Source organism: Girardinichthys multiradiatus, chromosome 17 (genome assembly GCF_021462225.1).
Source record: "Girardinichthys multiradiatus isolate DD_20200921_A chromosome 17, DD_fGirMul_XY1, whole genome shotgun sequence".
Classification (NCBI taxonomy): domain Eukaryota; kingdom Metazoa; phylum Chordata; class Actinopteri; order Cyprinodontiformes; family Goodeidae; genus Girardinichthys; species Girardinichthys multiradiatus.
Window position 1 is genome coordinate 17,827,260 of NC_061809.1, and position 15,560 is coordinate 17,842,819.

A 15,560-nucleotide genomic window follows, 5' to 3' on the forward strand; every position below is an offset into this window, starting at 1 on the left:
ATGAACTGAGAGAGCATTTGTACACACTATACAACGGCCTTTCAGATAATCTTTCAGCTGCTTTTTATGCTCAGGCACGCTAAGGGCAGCTCGTGTGCAAGCGGCGGGGATTTTAATATGAGACGAAGCAATTAAAAGCCTTTATGTGATCCCAGTGGATTGATGTCGTTAGGGGCCGCAGTGGCTCTGTAATAACACTGGCCTCATTATCAAGCGCTCCCTTGCCTATTCACTGGACTAACACTCGATCCAGGCACAATAGAAAGTGAATGAATACATCTGCCTCTCCTTCTCCGCCTGGCATCTATGCTCCACTGGTGTGGCAAAATTGTGTGTGTGTGTGTGTGTGTGCGTGCATTGACCTGGGCCAACAGTGTGAGTGATCTCGTGTGAATGACTAATATGCATGCATGATAACAACAGCGGTGGTGGCAGGAGAGGAAAAGGGGAGACTATTATAGGATATCCTTTGACAGCAACCCTTTTGGTTGTGTGGGTAATAATAAACACACACCCCTGCCTCTGTTTTAAATTAGAAACTACCCTAGACATCAATATTTCAGGATTAGTGTCCATTGTGCCCGTTTGTGTGTGCAGTTTTTGTCCTTTGCGAGTCGGCTGCCACCTGCAGCCCTCCCTCCCTTTACCATTCATGCTGGCTTGTAAAAAAGGCATCCACACTGCAGCACGAGGGGGAGCATGATGTGCCGGTGGGGTAGTCTGGTACCCCCCACCAGTGTTGGCACAACACCTGGAGGGGATTAACTTCCTGCCTCTCACTGTGCCTCCACTTTTATTCTGCCTGTCCCACCCTATCCTCCATCTACAGATCCAATGGGTCAACAAGGTCACTTTTCATCTTTTCTTGCATGTGTCCTTGCTGACTTCCTCCTTACATCCTTTCCATTTGGCTGCCCTATTCTGGATCATGTAATCGCACACACTTCCAAATCCTCTTCATTTTTGCAAATGTAGCCCATCGGGGATAAAAGAGGCATGGGAAAAAAGGAGGAGGTGAATAGGAAGGGAAGGAAGTAGGGAGCCGTAAAAAGAAGAAAGAAGAGAAAGAAGAACCAATAGCTTGGTTGAGTCTAACCCTCACATTTAACTTCCTTTTACTTTGTCACTTACCATGGACAAAGTGTGTGTGTTTTCTGTTGTGCCTTTGTGCCCTCACAAGTGTGTGGCAGCTTCAAGGCTAGTGTGCAAAATGCACAAATTAATCCCACTGCGTATGTATGCAAAAATTATCCCGTGTGCTGACTACTCTTTATCACGCTTGTGTGTGTGTGTGAATGGCAGCGGGTGCCAGCCCAGCAGTAATAAGACTTGGCACAGTTCCACCATTTAACTTTGCTCATTCTCACTCACAGCACACTCTGGTGCGAGCTGTGACAAAAATGGCACTGTGATGGATCTGTTCAACATCTAATGTTGGTGTTTGGTATTACACCTTTTTATAAAATCGTATCCAAACCTCTCCTCAGCTAATAATCCAAACACAGCAACCTATGTTGGGTTAATCTTTTGAAATGTGCCGTGCCTTGTTGGCATGGCCAGGCTTTGCCCACTTGGTAGTCAATTAGAGGGCCAGTGGAAGCTTGGAAGGATCTACAATAGAGGAACCATGGGTGTATTTAGGTATCCCTGATTAAAGAGGGACAGTGGGGTATCAGACTATTAAAATATAAGAGATAACAACCTTCCCCCAGGTTGGGTTTTAAATTTTGTATAGTACTGCAAGTGTGAAGAAAGTCATTAATAGATTTGAAAATTCAAGCAGGAAAGTCGTAAAAAGAATATTTTTCCAAACTTAAATCAAACAGCCTTAACCGATACCGTTAAGTTTTGATGGTAAAATAATGCATACCATGATCTAAATTATTTTATTCAAAAATAAAAAGTGTTAATTATTTCTGCCATTGCTAAAATGATGACATATCTTTGACACTTCAGGGTCCCTGGATATTTTGTGTTTTTTTACTTTTGCACAACATTTGTTGTGTTAATGCAAATGGCATAAAATTTAGACAATCTGTGTATTTTGGATTGAATTACAGTTTTGTTTTAACAAAATACAGCAATCTATGTCCCTCCATTATCCCTTAAACGTTTTATGTTTGTGTGGTCACTCTTGATCTTTCTTGTAATAAAGAACACAAAGACTTTGTGAAAATTAATAATTAAAACTGCCATTTAAGGGGCTAGAAATTAAATATGTTGGTAGAAAGATTTTCAATGGCAATCTTTAAAATACCTTTTTCTTGTGGCTAAGTGACACAGATGGAACAGAAAATGATGGCTGTAACAGTATTATTGTTATTTTGAATTTGGATATAACTTTAAAAAATAGAATAAAATAAATGATCACTTTATTTTAGTAGTAGTTTAAGCGCTTATTGCCATTAGATGGTTAACTAGTAGGGTAACCACCCTGCAGTTAGCTGCTAATAGACATGGTGTTTATACACAATATAACTCCAAGTAATTCAAACTTCTGTGAAATCAAACTGTCCACTTAGGAAGCAACACTGATTGACAATCAATTTCACCACTATTGTGCAAATGGAATAGACAACAGGGGGAAATCTTTGGTGGTTAGCAAGACACACTCAATAAAGGAGTGGTTCTGCAGGTGGGGACCACAGACCACTTCTCAGTACCTATGCTTTCTGGCTGATGTTTTGGTCACTTTTGAATGTTGGTGGTGCTTTCACACTCGTGGTAACATGAGACGGACTCTACAACCCACACAAGTGGCTCAGGTAGTGCAGCTCATCCAGGATGGCACATCAATGCGAGCTGTGGCAAGAAGGTTTGCTGTGTCTGTCAGCGTAGTGTCCAGAGCCTGGAGGCGCTACCAGGAGACAGGCCAGTACACTAGGAGACGTGGAGGACGGCAACAACCCAGCAGCAGGACCGCTACCTCCGCCTTTGTGCAAGGAGGAACAGGAGGAGCACTGCCAGAGCCCTGCGAAATGACCTCCGGCAGGCCACAAATGTGCATGTGTCTCCACGGTTGGAAACCGACTCCATGAGGATGGTATGAGGGTATGACATACACAAACGGGGGTTGTGCTCACAGCCCAACATCATGCAGGACGCTTGGCATTTGCCAGAGAACACCAGGATTGGCAAATTCGCCACTGGTGCCCTGCGCTCTTCACAGATGAAAGCAGGTTCACACTGAGCACATGTGACAGATGTGACAGAGTCTGGAGACACCGTGGAGAGCGATCTGCTGCCTGCAACATCATTCAGCATGACCGGTTTGGCAGTGGGTCAGTAATGGTGTGGGGTGGCATTTTTTGGAGGGTTGCACGGCCCTCCATGTGCTCGCCAGAGGTAGCCTGACTGCCATTAGGTACCGAGATGAGATCCTCAGACCCCTTGTGAGACCATAGGCTGGTGAGGTTGGCCCTGGGTTCCTCCTAATGCAGGACAATGCTAGACCTCATGTGACTGGAGTGTGTCAGCAGTTCCTGCAAGATGAAGACATTGAAGCTATGGACTGGCCCGCCCGTTCCCCAGACCTGAATCCGATTGAGCACATCTGGGACATCATGTCTCGCTCCATCCACCAACGTCACGTTTCACCACAGACTATCCAGGAGTTGGTGGATGCTTTAGTCCAGGTCTGGGAGGAGATCCCTCAGGAGACCATCCGCCGTCTCATCAGGAGCATGCCCAGGCGTTGTAGGGAGGTCATACAAGCACGTGGAGGCCACACACAATACTGAGCCTCATTTTGACTTGTTTTAAGGACATTACATCAAAGTTGGATCTAAAGCCTGTAGTGTGTTTTTCCACTTTAATTTTGTGTGTGACTCCAAATCCAGGCGTACAGGTCCTTCTCAAAATATTAGCATATTGTGATAAAGTTCATTATTTTCCATAATGTCATGATGAAAATTTTACATTCATATATTTTAGATTCATTGCACACTAACTGAAATATTTCAGGTCTTTTATTGTCTTAATACGGATGATTTTGGCATACAGCTCATGAAAACCCAAAATTCCTATCTCACAAAATTAGCATATTTCATCCGACCAATAAAAGAAAAGTGTTTTTAATACAAAAAACGTCAACCTTCAAATAATCATGTACAGTTATGCACTCAATACTTGGTCGGGAATCCTTTGGCAGAAATGACTGCTTCAATGTGGCATGGCATGGAGGCAATCAGCCTGTGGCACTGCTGAGGTCGTATGGAGGCCCAGGATGCTTCGATAGCGACCTTTAGCTCATCCAGAGTGTTGGGTCTTGAGTCTCTCAACGTTCTCTTCACAATATCCCACAGATTCTCTATGGGGTTCAGGTCAGGAGAGTTGGCAGGCCAATTGAGCACAGTGATACCATGGTCAGTAAACCATTTACCAGTGGTTTTGGCACTGTGAGCAGGTGCCAGGTTGTGCTGAAAAATGAAATCTTCATCTCCATAAAGCTTTTCAGCAGATGGAAGCATGAAGTGCTCCAAAATCTCCTGATAGCTAGCTGCATTGACCCTGCCCTTGATAAAACACAGTGGACCAACACCAGCAACTGACACGGCACCCCAGATCATCAATGACTGTGGGTACTTGACACTGGACTTCTGGCATTTTGGCATTTCCTTCTCCCCAGTCTTCCTCCAGACTCTGCCACCTTGATTTCCGAATGACATGCAGAATTTGCTTTCATCCGAAAAAAGTACTTTGGACCACTGAGCAACAGTCCAGTGCTGCTTCTCTGTAGCCCAGGTCAGGCGCTTCTGCCGCTGTTTCTGGTTCAAAAGTGGCTTGACCTGGGGAATGCGGCACCTGTAGCCCATTTCCTGCACACGCCTGTGCACGGTGGCTCTGGATGTTTCTACTCCAGATTCAGTCCACTGCTTCCACAGGTCACCCAAGGTCTGGAATCGGCCCTTCTCCACAATGTTCCTCAGGGTCCGGTCACCTCTTCTCGTTGTGCAGCGTTTTCTGCCACACTTTTCCCTTCCCACAGACTTCCCACTGAGGTGCCTTGATACAGCACTCTGGGAACAGCCTATTCGTTCAGAAATTTCTTTCTGTGTCTTACCCTCTTGCTTGAGGGTGTCAATAGTGGCCTTCTGGACAGCAGTCAGGTCGGCAGTCTTACCCATGATTGGGGTTTTGAGTGATGAACCAGGCTGGGAGTTTTAAAGGCCTTTTGCAGGTATCTAGAGTTAACTCGTTGATTCAGATGATTAGGTTCATAGCTCGTTTAGAGACCCTTTTAATGATATGCTAATTTTGTGAGATAGGAATTTTGGGTTTTCATGAGCTGTATGCCAAAATCATCCGTATTAAGACAATAAAAGACCTGAAATATTTAAGTTAGTGTGCAATGAATCTAAAATATATGAATGTTAAATTTTCATCATGACATTATGGAAAATAATGAACTTTATCACAATATGCTAATATTTTGAGAAGGACCTGTACATTGGTTAATAAATTTGATTTCATTGATGATTTTTGTGTGATATTGTGTTCAGCACATTCAACCTTGTACAGAAAAAAGTATTCAGTGAGAATATTTCATTCTTTCAGATCTAGGATGTGTTATTTGACTGTTTCCTTTATTTTTTTGAGCAGTGTAGTCTGCCAGCTTTAGTTTTAATGCAGCAGTACCCCTGATACAAGTGACCGGCAGCGCTAATTAGACTGTTTGTGTGTTTCCCAACTTGAAATAATGCCAAACTGCCAAATTTGTTTTTACTGTAAGAAAATGAGAAGTGTAGTAGTCCTTTTTCAGCCAGCTGACCAGCAGTGGACAACAACAGGTGGGGGAGGAGTGGTGCGGTGTTTTCGTATGCTTCAAACAGTTGGATAGAACTGGTGTTATTTTCTTGCATTTCAATAAGAGAGCAGTAACAAATAATTGAAACTTTGGTTTTTTTTTTAAAACAAAGTTTTAAGAGCCATGGTACACCAGTGTATTCCAGTGTCTGACTCACCCCAACCTAAAAACATTAAAATCAAGTTGAAAAAAGTTAAACACAGAGTACTTTTCTGGCCTAATTTCAGTCACATTTACATTTCTCACTTTTGCTATGTGTGGGGGAAGAGGATGGGTCCTCCTTTGTGCCATAATGTCTCACAGTGAGGTACTGCTGCTATCACTCTTACTGCTGAACGTGCTCAGACATCTATTTATTGCCAAAACTCAAAAATTAGGACTAAAATAATTTCCTATCAACCAACATTTTCCATATGGACCTACAGCAAGGCTTGTCCACATGCATGCTGACACGGTCTCTGTGCTGAAGGGTAATGTTGTGATTAACACATAAACATATTGGGTCTTCCTGACCATAATTAGAACTAATATTTTCATGCCTAAACTGCAGCCAAATAAAACTTAAGGGGTAAAGGAGGATGTTCAGCTCTGTGTGATAGGAAGAGCAAGAGAGATGGAGAGATGAAGCTTAAAAGAAGTTAAAGAAGTAGAATGCAGGAAGCAAAGCGACAGATGGTTGTGGAAGACTCGTTAGTTAGCTTGCCTGATGGTTGTGCTTCAGCACAGGTTGAGATAGGACAGATGGAAGGATGTGAGCTTGTATGTGTAGAGAAGAGAGAAACGCACACACAAATTTCTTGGAAGAGGAGGTAGTGGGTAGCTGTGCTCACATGCCATGCCAGAGCTCACGCACTTTAAACATTGATTTAGCAATCAAGAAAACAGGGATGGGGAGGTAATAGCTAAGAATATAGATTGAGAGAAAAAAGAAATAAAGGTAGGTCCCACATTACACGTGATAAGCTTAAGAACTACCGACAGGAAGAGAGCTGTGAAGAGCGAGAAGACAGAGGCAGAAATGAAAGAGTAACATCAAAAATGAGTAAATGCAAAAAAATGAGAGCGAGCACAGACATGGAACAAATTAAAGAGAGAGAAAAATACAGAGGGGGTGAATTCTGCCTAGCTTGAGCTTCCATGTTTGTGTGTATGTATCCATGCTACTTTTATGTGCTAACCAAGGACACACCAGTCAGCACAGACTAAAGGGTGGCATATCTTGCCATATCAGATCTAAACTTCATTCTGGGTTGGTAAAGGACTAAGCAGAAAATCTCAGGAGGAATAATGGAATGCAACAATCTGATCAGTGGCCATTACCATCATATGTGTGACAATTGGGAAATCAACCTGAGTGTGGATGTGATGTGAACATGTGTTTTCCCTTATGTGCAGGCAGCATGCACTGGCATTTTCCCCAGGTTTTCCTTCTCTGTTGTCATCAAGGAGGAGGAACGCATTTGCATTTTGATTCTGTGGTTGTTGATCGCCTTAATTTCCATCCAATATGCAGAAATAGATCTGTAGAAATAGCACGACCAAGGCTCTTATGGCTCATGAAAAACCAATCAAAGGGCTGACTTCACAGCTTGTTGCCATGCCTCTTCACTATGTAACAAAGCTTGAAGTGTTTTTACTGTCCTTGACCGCCTGGCTGCTTGAGCTCTTTATGTCATGCCTCCTATGTTCTGTCAATTGCCAGGACCAGCAGTCATTTCTTTGTTAAGTGGCTGCAACAGACTCAATGCAATCAGAGTGTAATTACAGTGCATTGCAAAACAATTCCTACCTGTAAACTTTTTTGCATTTTCAACCAAAAACTTCAAAATATTTTCTTAGGATTTTATGTGAAAGACCATCATACACTACTGGTCCAAGGTTTTATATACACTTTCTCACTTAATGGGCCTCTTTATTTTCATGACTATTTACATTGTACATTCTCACCAAAGGCAACAAAGCTTTGAATGAACACACATGGAATTATGTAGTAAACAAAAAGTGTGAAATAACTCATTTTTATATTTTATATTCTTCAAAAAAGCCACCCTTTGTTTTGATTACTGATTTGCAACCTTAGCATTCTCTCCACGAGCTTCATGAGATGTTCACCTGTAATGGTTTTCCAAAGAGTCTTGGAAAAACTTCCCCAAGGTGCATTGAGAGGCGCCTAAGGTTAATATTTCAGTCATTACAGCAAAGGGTGGCTACTTTAAGGAATTTAAAATATAACACATTTAAAGTTCTTTTACAATTTTTTGTTTGCTACATAATTGCATATGTGTTCATTCACTGTTTTTGAAGGCTTCAGTGAGAATCTACGTACAATGTAAATAGTCATAAATAAATAACTGGTAGTGTAATTGTAGAGGAAATTGAAGAATAAATGCTGTAAAATATATATTTTTTTCAAATAAAAATTTCAAAGGTTAGGTATGTATTTGTATTCAGCCACCGGTAAGTTTTATTGGTTGGCTACCAGCTTTGCACATCTACAGACTGAAAATTTTGCCCAAATTTGTTTTGCAACAAAGTTTGAGCTCAGTCAGACTGAATAGAGACATACATTTCTAGGTCTTAACATAGATTCTCATTGAATTTAGGTCAGGACTTTGACTAGACCATTCTAACATAAATATATATATCTCAACTAAACCATTCCATTGTAGCCATTTCATGTACATTTAGGGTTGAAGCTAAACTTCTGCCCCAGTTTCAGCTGCTCACAGATTTTCTTACAGGTTTCCAGCCATCTTCCCATCAACTTTGACCAGATTCCTTGTCCCTGTTTAAAATAGGCATCTCTACATCATGATGCTGACTGTGCCACACAATGCATTTGGCATGCAGACCAAACTGTTAAATTTGGTGTCTTCTGACCATAGCACCTACTTCCACATGTTGGCTCTATGTACTACACACATTTTAGCTTTTTATTTCTAAACCATTTTGAAAACCATGCATCATGTTACTTTCAATTCACAAGCATGCACTAATTTGTGTTGGTCTACCACATACATTTAAAAATACATTACCAGTACCTGTTCATAATGTCTTTATTTAAATAGAAGTATAGCCTTTATGGAATTTGGGAGATGCATTTAATAAATAATCATGCTTTGCTTTCATTGATGTCCACTCTTTTAATCAATTTACCTTTAGGCATGCATTTATGTTACCAGACTATTGCTAAATAAATGTTTTAATAAGTATAAGTGTAGTTTTGGGTTTTAGGGTTAAGAGGATCTCACAGAATGAAAATGTCAATGAAATAGTAAAACAAAACAAAAAATCCATATGCATGTCATAGAGATGTGATGCTGATAAAGCTAGAAGCTACTTGGAGGAAACCATGTTTAAGCAGGAAAAACCAAAATACTTGATAGTTATAGTAAAAATGTATTCTGATTCCTCACTTTTTGGTACAAATCGTATTCTGCTTTCAAACCATTGGCCTAAGTTGTAAATGTAAGTTTGTGTGATTACCTAACAAAGCACTGTAATCAGGCTTCGTACACAGGCAGCAATAATATCTCTCGGCATCACCTACCAGAATCTAAACATAGTTTAACAAGAAGTACATGCCCACTGTCTCTTGGACGGAACAGTGAGCAGCATTAATTTCAGCCCTGTCTGCCTGTTCTATGTTGTGTTTCTGCGTTTGTCTTTATTGGCAGAAAGCAACAGCGTTTTTAGCCAGAGGGAGACTCCAAATTTGAATTGAAATGCAATGGACAACTTAATGTATCTCATGCTTGTCAAATCATTTTGGGGTGTCAAGGCTTGACTGACAACCTATGAGCAAAAAACAAATGTATACTGTGTGCACATACATATGAAGCCACCTGCACAAACCACATACACAACAGTTGTACAGAAGCTGGTTTACTCACATAACTGTAATCATCATATTTACCACACACCGCATAATCAAAAACAGTGCTGTGTTCAAGTGCATGCCATTCAAGCTTTGACTACAAATCCATGGGAGGATAGCAATTGTCACAGAGAGCCAGGCATTTCTAATCTTTTTCCCATTTTTTCATGAATGAGTTTTCTTCCCTCATAAGCAATTTGAAATTGGATTCACTGCTAATTAATTATAATTATTTCGCTAATGATGTGCACAGCAATGCGCTCTGGTGTTTCTGACTCTGAGCCAGTGATTCAAGGTCACAGGAGTTAATCCAAACATGTCACAGATAGGGAACACTGAGAAGCATATGCAGCCTTTGGTTGCTGAGACCTCACATAAACACCATGGGCCTATCATCTCCATCCCTTACCAAGAACAGCAAAATAACAGTGTTGGTCAGTTTATATACACTCTTCTGGTGAAACCAATCTTTTGATTTATGCTTGGTCTCAATGTGATGCTAAAAATCAAAAGCCCTCTGAAAACCGTAGCTTTCTTGCAGGTAGCAGAACATTTTGGATCAGAACTGACGTGTATGTATGCCCTTATGAACAAAGACCCCAGCTCAAGCTGAGGAAATGCACAACGTCTTTTTTGTGCCAAACATGGACTTCATATCAAATTGGGCTTTGAAATAATGTATTTTCAATATTGTTTTCTGTGAATGGAAAGACCATACTAAAAATAACTCAAGTTTCTTTGAATGTTAGAAAAAATTATTTGGTGCACCAAAATTTAATTGAGATTTTCTCAAATTCCCATATAGTTTCATAATTTCACCACAAGCTGGAGCACAATTTAGCACAGCTCTGGATGGTTATTTGACTATTTGTTAGGGCAGAAATGGAACAGTTAATTTAAGTTGGTGGTTTCTTGGTAGGACCCAGCTTTTAAAGCATGATCCATAAATTTGTACTAGGGTTGGGATCAGGGCTTTCCTAGAAAATAAATTTTGGCCTGCTTCATCCATTCCAAAACCAGTTTTGGTATGTGCTTGGGATCATTGTCCTGTCGGAACACACAATTGTGCACAAGGCTCCTTTAGACCCACATTGTAACCTGCAGTTAAATGAAAATCAGTTAGAAAGGTCACAAACTACCCAGAAACCACCAAGGAACAAGCTTACCATGATCTAGAAACACCAGAGTCACTGTCCACAGTAGAGTAAGTTTTACTCGATCGTGAGAGAGTGGTGACCAAGTAAAGAGCCACTGCTTCAAAATCAACACCTTTGAGCTCAAGTAATATTCACAAATACCCACGAGGATAAGCCAGATGCCTCAAGAAGTCTAAGAGGGTCAGACAACACATACAATTACCTCAACGGCCACAGTAACTAGAAATATGTTAGGAGACGTAAGGGTGAAGCTTTCAAGTTAGGGTGAAGGGCGAAGTTTAAAGTTTTGAATAAATTGAATATTGTCAGGACTTGGGTTCTTGTATCAGTGTATTGTGAAGCAGTTTGTGACTGTTACATCTTGAAAGATGTAAAAGTTGAAAGATGTAGATGTTTTACAGTGTTTAAAAACTGAAATGCTTGTATGCGCAGCAGCATCCATCTATCTATCTATCTATCTATCTATCTATCTATCTATCTATCTATCTATCTATCTATCTATCTATCTATCTATCTATCTATCTATCTATCTATCTATCTATCTATCTATCATGCAATATTAAAATAAATATAAACTCTCTCCAATGGGAGATATGGGTCAGGGATTTGAAAGTAAAATGTAATTTCCATTATTTTCAATAGGGTAAAAATCTAAATACTCATTTTTAGATACAAACTGGCTGTTGGAACAAATTAAATGTTTATTTAGAGGTTACACTGTATTTCTAAATTCTTTCAGAATTACCTAGACCCAACCAAGTGTTACAACAGAACAGTGATCCCAAACTTACATAAAAACTGTTTTGAGAATGAATAAAGCAGGCTAACATTAGGTGTATGGACAGCCTTGACCTTATTTTCACTGAACATTTACGACCTACACTTAAAAGCTGACAATGTATTTTAACCTATTCCAATGATGTCTACCAATTCTGTGGTCAGATATCAAGAGGGGATTAACAAGAGATTTTTAACCATATATTTGGGGGTTTCCATTTATATATTTGACCCTGTATGCAAAATTGTGAAATGACAATAAATTCAAACTTGTGCATATAATTTTAAAATTCATTTGAGTTGTTTGTTGTATAATCATTTCACACTGGAAAAAGAATTCAAATAAATAATTACAAAGCCCCAAATTACTACGGGGTTCATGCTCATGATGAGTTAATTTAAACGTCTGCAAGTGTGGAGCAGCTGAAAAAGCAAGGCATTAAGCAAACAAAGTCATAAATGTCTGTTGTTGGGAATGAGGCCACCTGTGAAGAAGTGCTTCCTACAAAGTACTCCCTCTTAGAGTCTGCTAATTACCTGCGAAGCAGCAATTTGGGGTGATTTTTGCTTTCAAGGTTGCGGTCTATGAGGTCTGACAGCAGGTGCTTCAGGACATCAGTCGCGTACTCCAGCTTGCTCTGCAGCACGGTCATGATCAGTGAGGCCACGTTGCCACGGTCCCTCATGGAGAAGCCACGCTGGGCCTCCAGAGTGCGGATGAAACACAGCAGGAATATTTTGTTGTTAATGAGCTGGCCAAAGAGCTTCAGCCCTTTCTCCACTTGCTCCTGGCGGTAGCCTGGCACCTGGGAGAAAACAAGACATAAAAACATTAGAAATTACAAAAGCAGGTAAAATGTGCAGATTCAAAGTGGCGTTTTTCAGGCAATGATGCATAGACCTAATTAGTTACTGATTTATTTGAATGCATTATTAGCTCTCTATCCTCCAAGTTAAACAATAGTTTTGTATTTTAGAAAGAATATAGTAACTTGATTACCATAGAATAAAGATCACTAAAAGCTGTGTTTGTAAAAAGCAGAAACAACTAAAAACTATGTTTTAAATAATCCTAACAAATGAATAAATGTACCATTTTTCTTACCTAATCATGCAATGGCAATTAACAGAATGATCCTTGGGAATAAAGGTTGAAATAGAAAATAACTGAAAAAAAGAAGAAACCTAGGGAGATGAGTTTAACACTTTCAAGCTTTTGTCGGGTTTCGTCTGAAGGTTGAGAATAAAGGCTGGAAAACACTAAGCCTCAGTAGGGAGTTTCATTATTTCGATGGCACTGTGTTCCATATTAATGCAAGTTGAAAGGCAGTGCAGTGATGTGAATTGTTCTTATCTGAGCCCACACCATCCAAGCACTGTTTATAGTTGTAACTTACAACATGTGTGTCTTTTCCCCCCTGTTTCTTCATAAACAGCACCTTAGGAGATTATGTTTTTTATCTGTCAGTAGCACTCAGGGTAAGAAAGCAATGCTTTGCAATCTATGCAGCTGTCAGCCCACATATGTTCCGTCTTTCTACCTTTTGCTTGAGGTGGTTGTAATCTGCCGGGAGCTATTGTTGAGTTGAAAGTCTAAATTTATGCAGCTTGTCGGGATGTGTTTCTGTGTTTGCATGTGTTGAAATATTAGCCGTTTGTGCATGCAGTGTGAATTGAGGTTTTCATTAAAATGTACTTTAAGGTTGTCTGCCTCCTTCTAGAATCAGTTTTGTTATACTTACCATGTAAATGTAAATTATACACCTAAAAAATACATCTTAAAATAAATTACAATATTGCAAACTTTAATAATCTCTTAGATTAATGGAGAAAGAACTGCAAAAATATGACCCACACAAAATCTGCAATCTCATGTAAACTTTTTAGATAAAATAAAAAAAATAACGTCAATGTTTTGTTTAAGATCCAAAACAAAATCAGTAAACCCAACTGTGAAGAAATATTTAATTTACAGTGTACTAAACATGTCTCTTGGGCTGATTACAAAGAAAGCCACAATTAGGACTTTTTTTTTATTTCTAAACAATTTTGTTTATACATTTTCTTCCTTGTTTATAATTTAACTTCTTGATAGATTAACACTTCTTTATGTTGATCTGTCACATCAAATCCAAATGAAGTACATTGTAGTTGTGGTTGTAATATAATAATATGGAGGCGGAAATAATCAAGGCATATTAATATTTTAAAAAGGCACTGCTATATAAAACCTTAGCTTTTAGACATAACAAAAAATATCAAAAAAGTATTTAAGTGCTGAGAATTTCCCATGGCTTAGGCAAAAGAAAAACTTTCAGTTCTTAATATTTCTTTCTATGGCAACCCATCAGCACTTGACTTTAAATTATTCGGTGCATCAATAACAATTAGGCGGTCTTTAACAGCCTAAGATAGGCCAACTAGTTTTTCCATTAAGGTTTTTTTCCACATAATACTCTTCATATAGTTTGATATTTATACCAATTAAAACATAATTAATATGGCTTATTAGTGGGAAATTCTCATCAGGGATGGGATAGTTAACCCTGACGGCAAGGAAATAGGAGCCCATCATTCTTGTAATGGAACAAGATGACCTGTTCAATTATGGTTGTCCATCAGTGTCACCAGTGAGGATAAATGACTTCTTTTTTTTTTTCCTGTTGTGTTGCATTTCTTCTGATAATTGACTTTTAATTTGTTTTTGGGAATAGGAAGAAAAAGCCCAGCTACCATCTTGTGTCATTTTTAATTATTAATGATTTCACAGTTTTGATTTAAAGTCTGTCTTGTTTGCTTTGAAATAACTCTTTTGTTAGCTATCAGAGGGCTTTTGTTTACCAGACAGCAACAAGAGCCAACATCTGCATTAATTTCACCTACTGCGACCCACCACATTGTTAATTTGTTTGCTCATTTTGATCTCATTTCCAAAAGGGCTAATTGGATTACAACTGGTGTTTGATGAAGACTGAAGAAAAAGAGTCATATTTATTTATGTGCTATGACAAGGTCACAAAACTGAAGAGAGAATATGTTAAAAAAAAAAGTTTTCCATTGAAAAAGTTATGCAAATCCTGCTTTTTTTATTAGAAAGGACATTTCCTGAAAAGATCTCCAGACCTCACAGCATGGCATCACTGCCAGAATTTACATTCAGTCATCTCTTTTTCAAAACCATTTCATTAAAATATTGAAAGAGAAACAGGATAAATAGACTTTTTTCTACCATCTTTATAATCAAATGTAAATGTGAAGTACCTCCAGATCTCTCAGTACAGGATGTTCCTCAATGCCTGGAAAGAGGACCCTCATGGTATAGGTCCTGTAGTCTAGAAAGGGGATACCTGCACCATCTAGATCACTGGTCAGCTCATGAATGTCTGTCTGAAGCTCTGCAAAAGCTGAAAATAGACAATCATTTGGTGTTTTTGCTGATGTAGGATCACCAAAAAAAACACATAACGTTCCAGACACAAAACTGTGTTCATCGATGTTTGCAACATTGTCAATAACTTAGAGATCATAAAATAAGGCAAGGTTTTACCCTCTTTGCACTCCAATGCCACACGAGACTCAAGGTTGTCCATCTGCATCTGCAGTCTTTTCAGAGTCAGGTCACTTTCTCGTGATTTGCGTTTATAGGCAATAAGGACCACTACAATGAAAAAGATTAGCAATGCGCCTGCTGCAGCAATGCCGATGATTGCTGTGCTGCTGAGTGGGCTGTCGGATGTGATGTGGACCACACCTGGGGAAAATTCGATACCGCCGACACGTGCCTTGTCACAAAAAAAACACAGAAGAGTCACATTTTAATCCCTATATTAATTTTACATTAAGAATTATTAGACAGACGTTTATTTGACAAACTTTGTTTACACTTTTCAAGACTGAAATTTCCATTGTTCCTTTATAGCCAGCTGTATAAGTACTAATGCAA

At 39.4% G+C, this 15,560-nt stretch overlaps 1 protein-coding gene across 2 annotated transcripts in view; it reads right to left on the reverse strand.

Moving 5' to 3' along the window:
* The window catches only part of plxna4 (plexin A4), a 333,778-nt gene that overhangs the window by 43,029 nt on the left and 275,189 nt on the right, over positions 1-15,560 (reverse strand). For both annotated transcript variants that reach the window (XM_047389857.1, XM_047389856.1), the window contains exons 20-22: positions 15,165-15,399; positions 14,879-15,021; positions 12,155-12,423 (exon numbers count right to left, since the gene is read on the reverse strand). In XM_047389857.1, the coding sequence (XP_047245813.1) occupies positions 12,155-12,423; positions 14,879-15,021; positions 15,165-15,399 (647 nt within the window). The remainder of the gene's footprint in view (positions 1-12,154; positions 12,424-14,878; positions 15,022-15,164; positions 15,400-15,560) is intronic.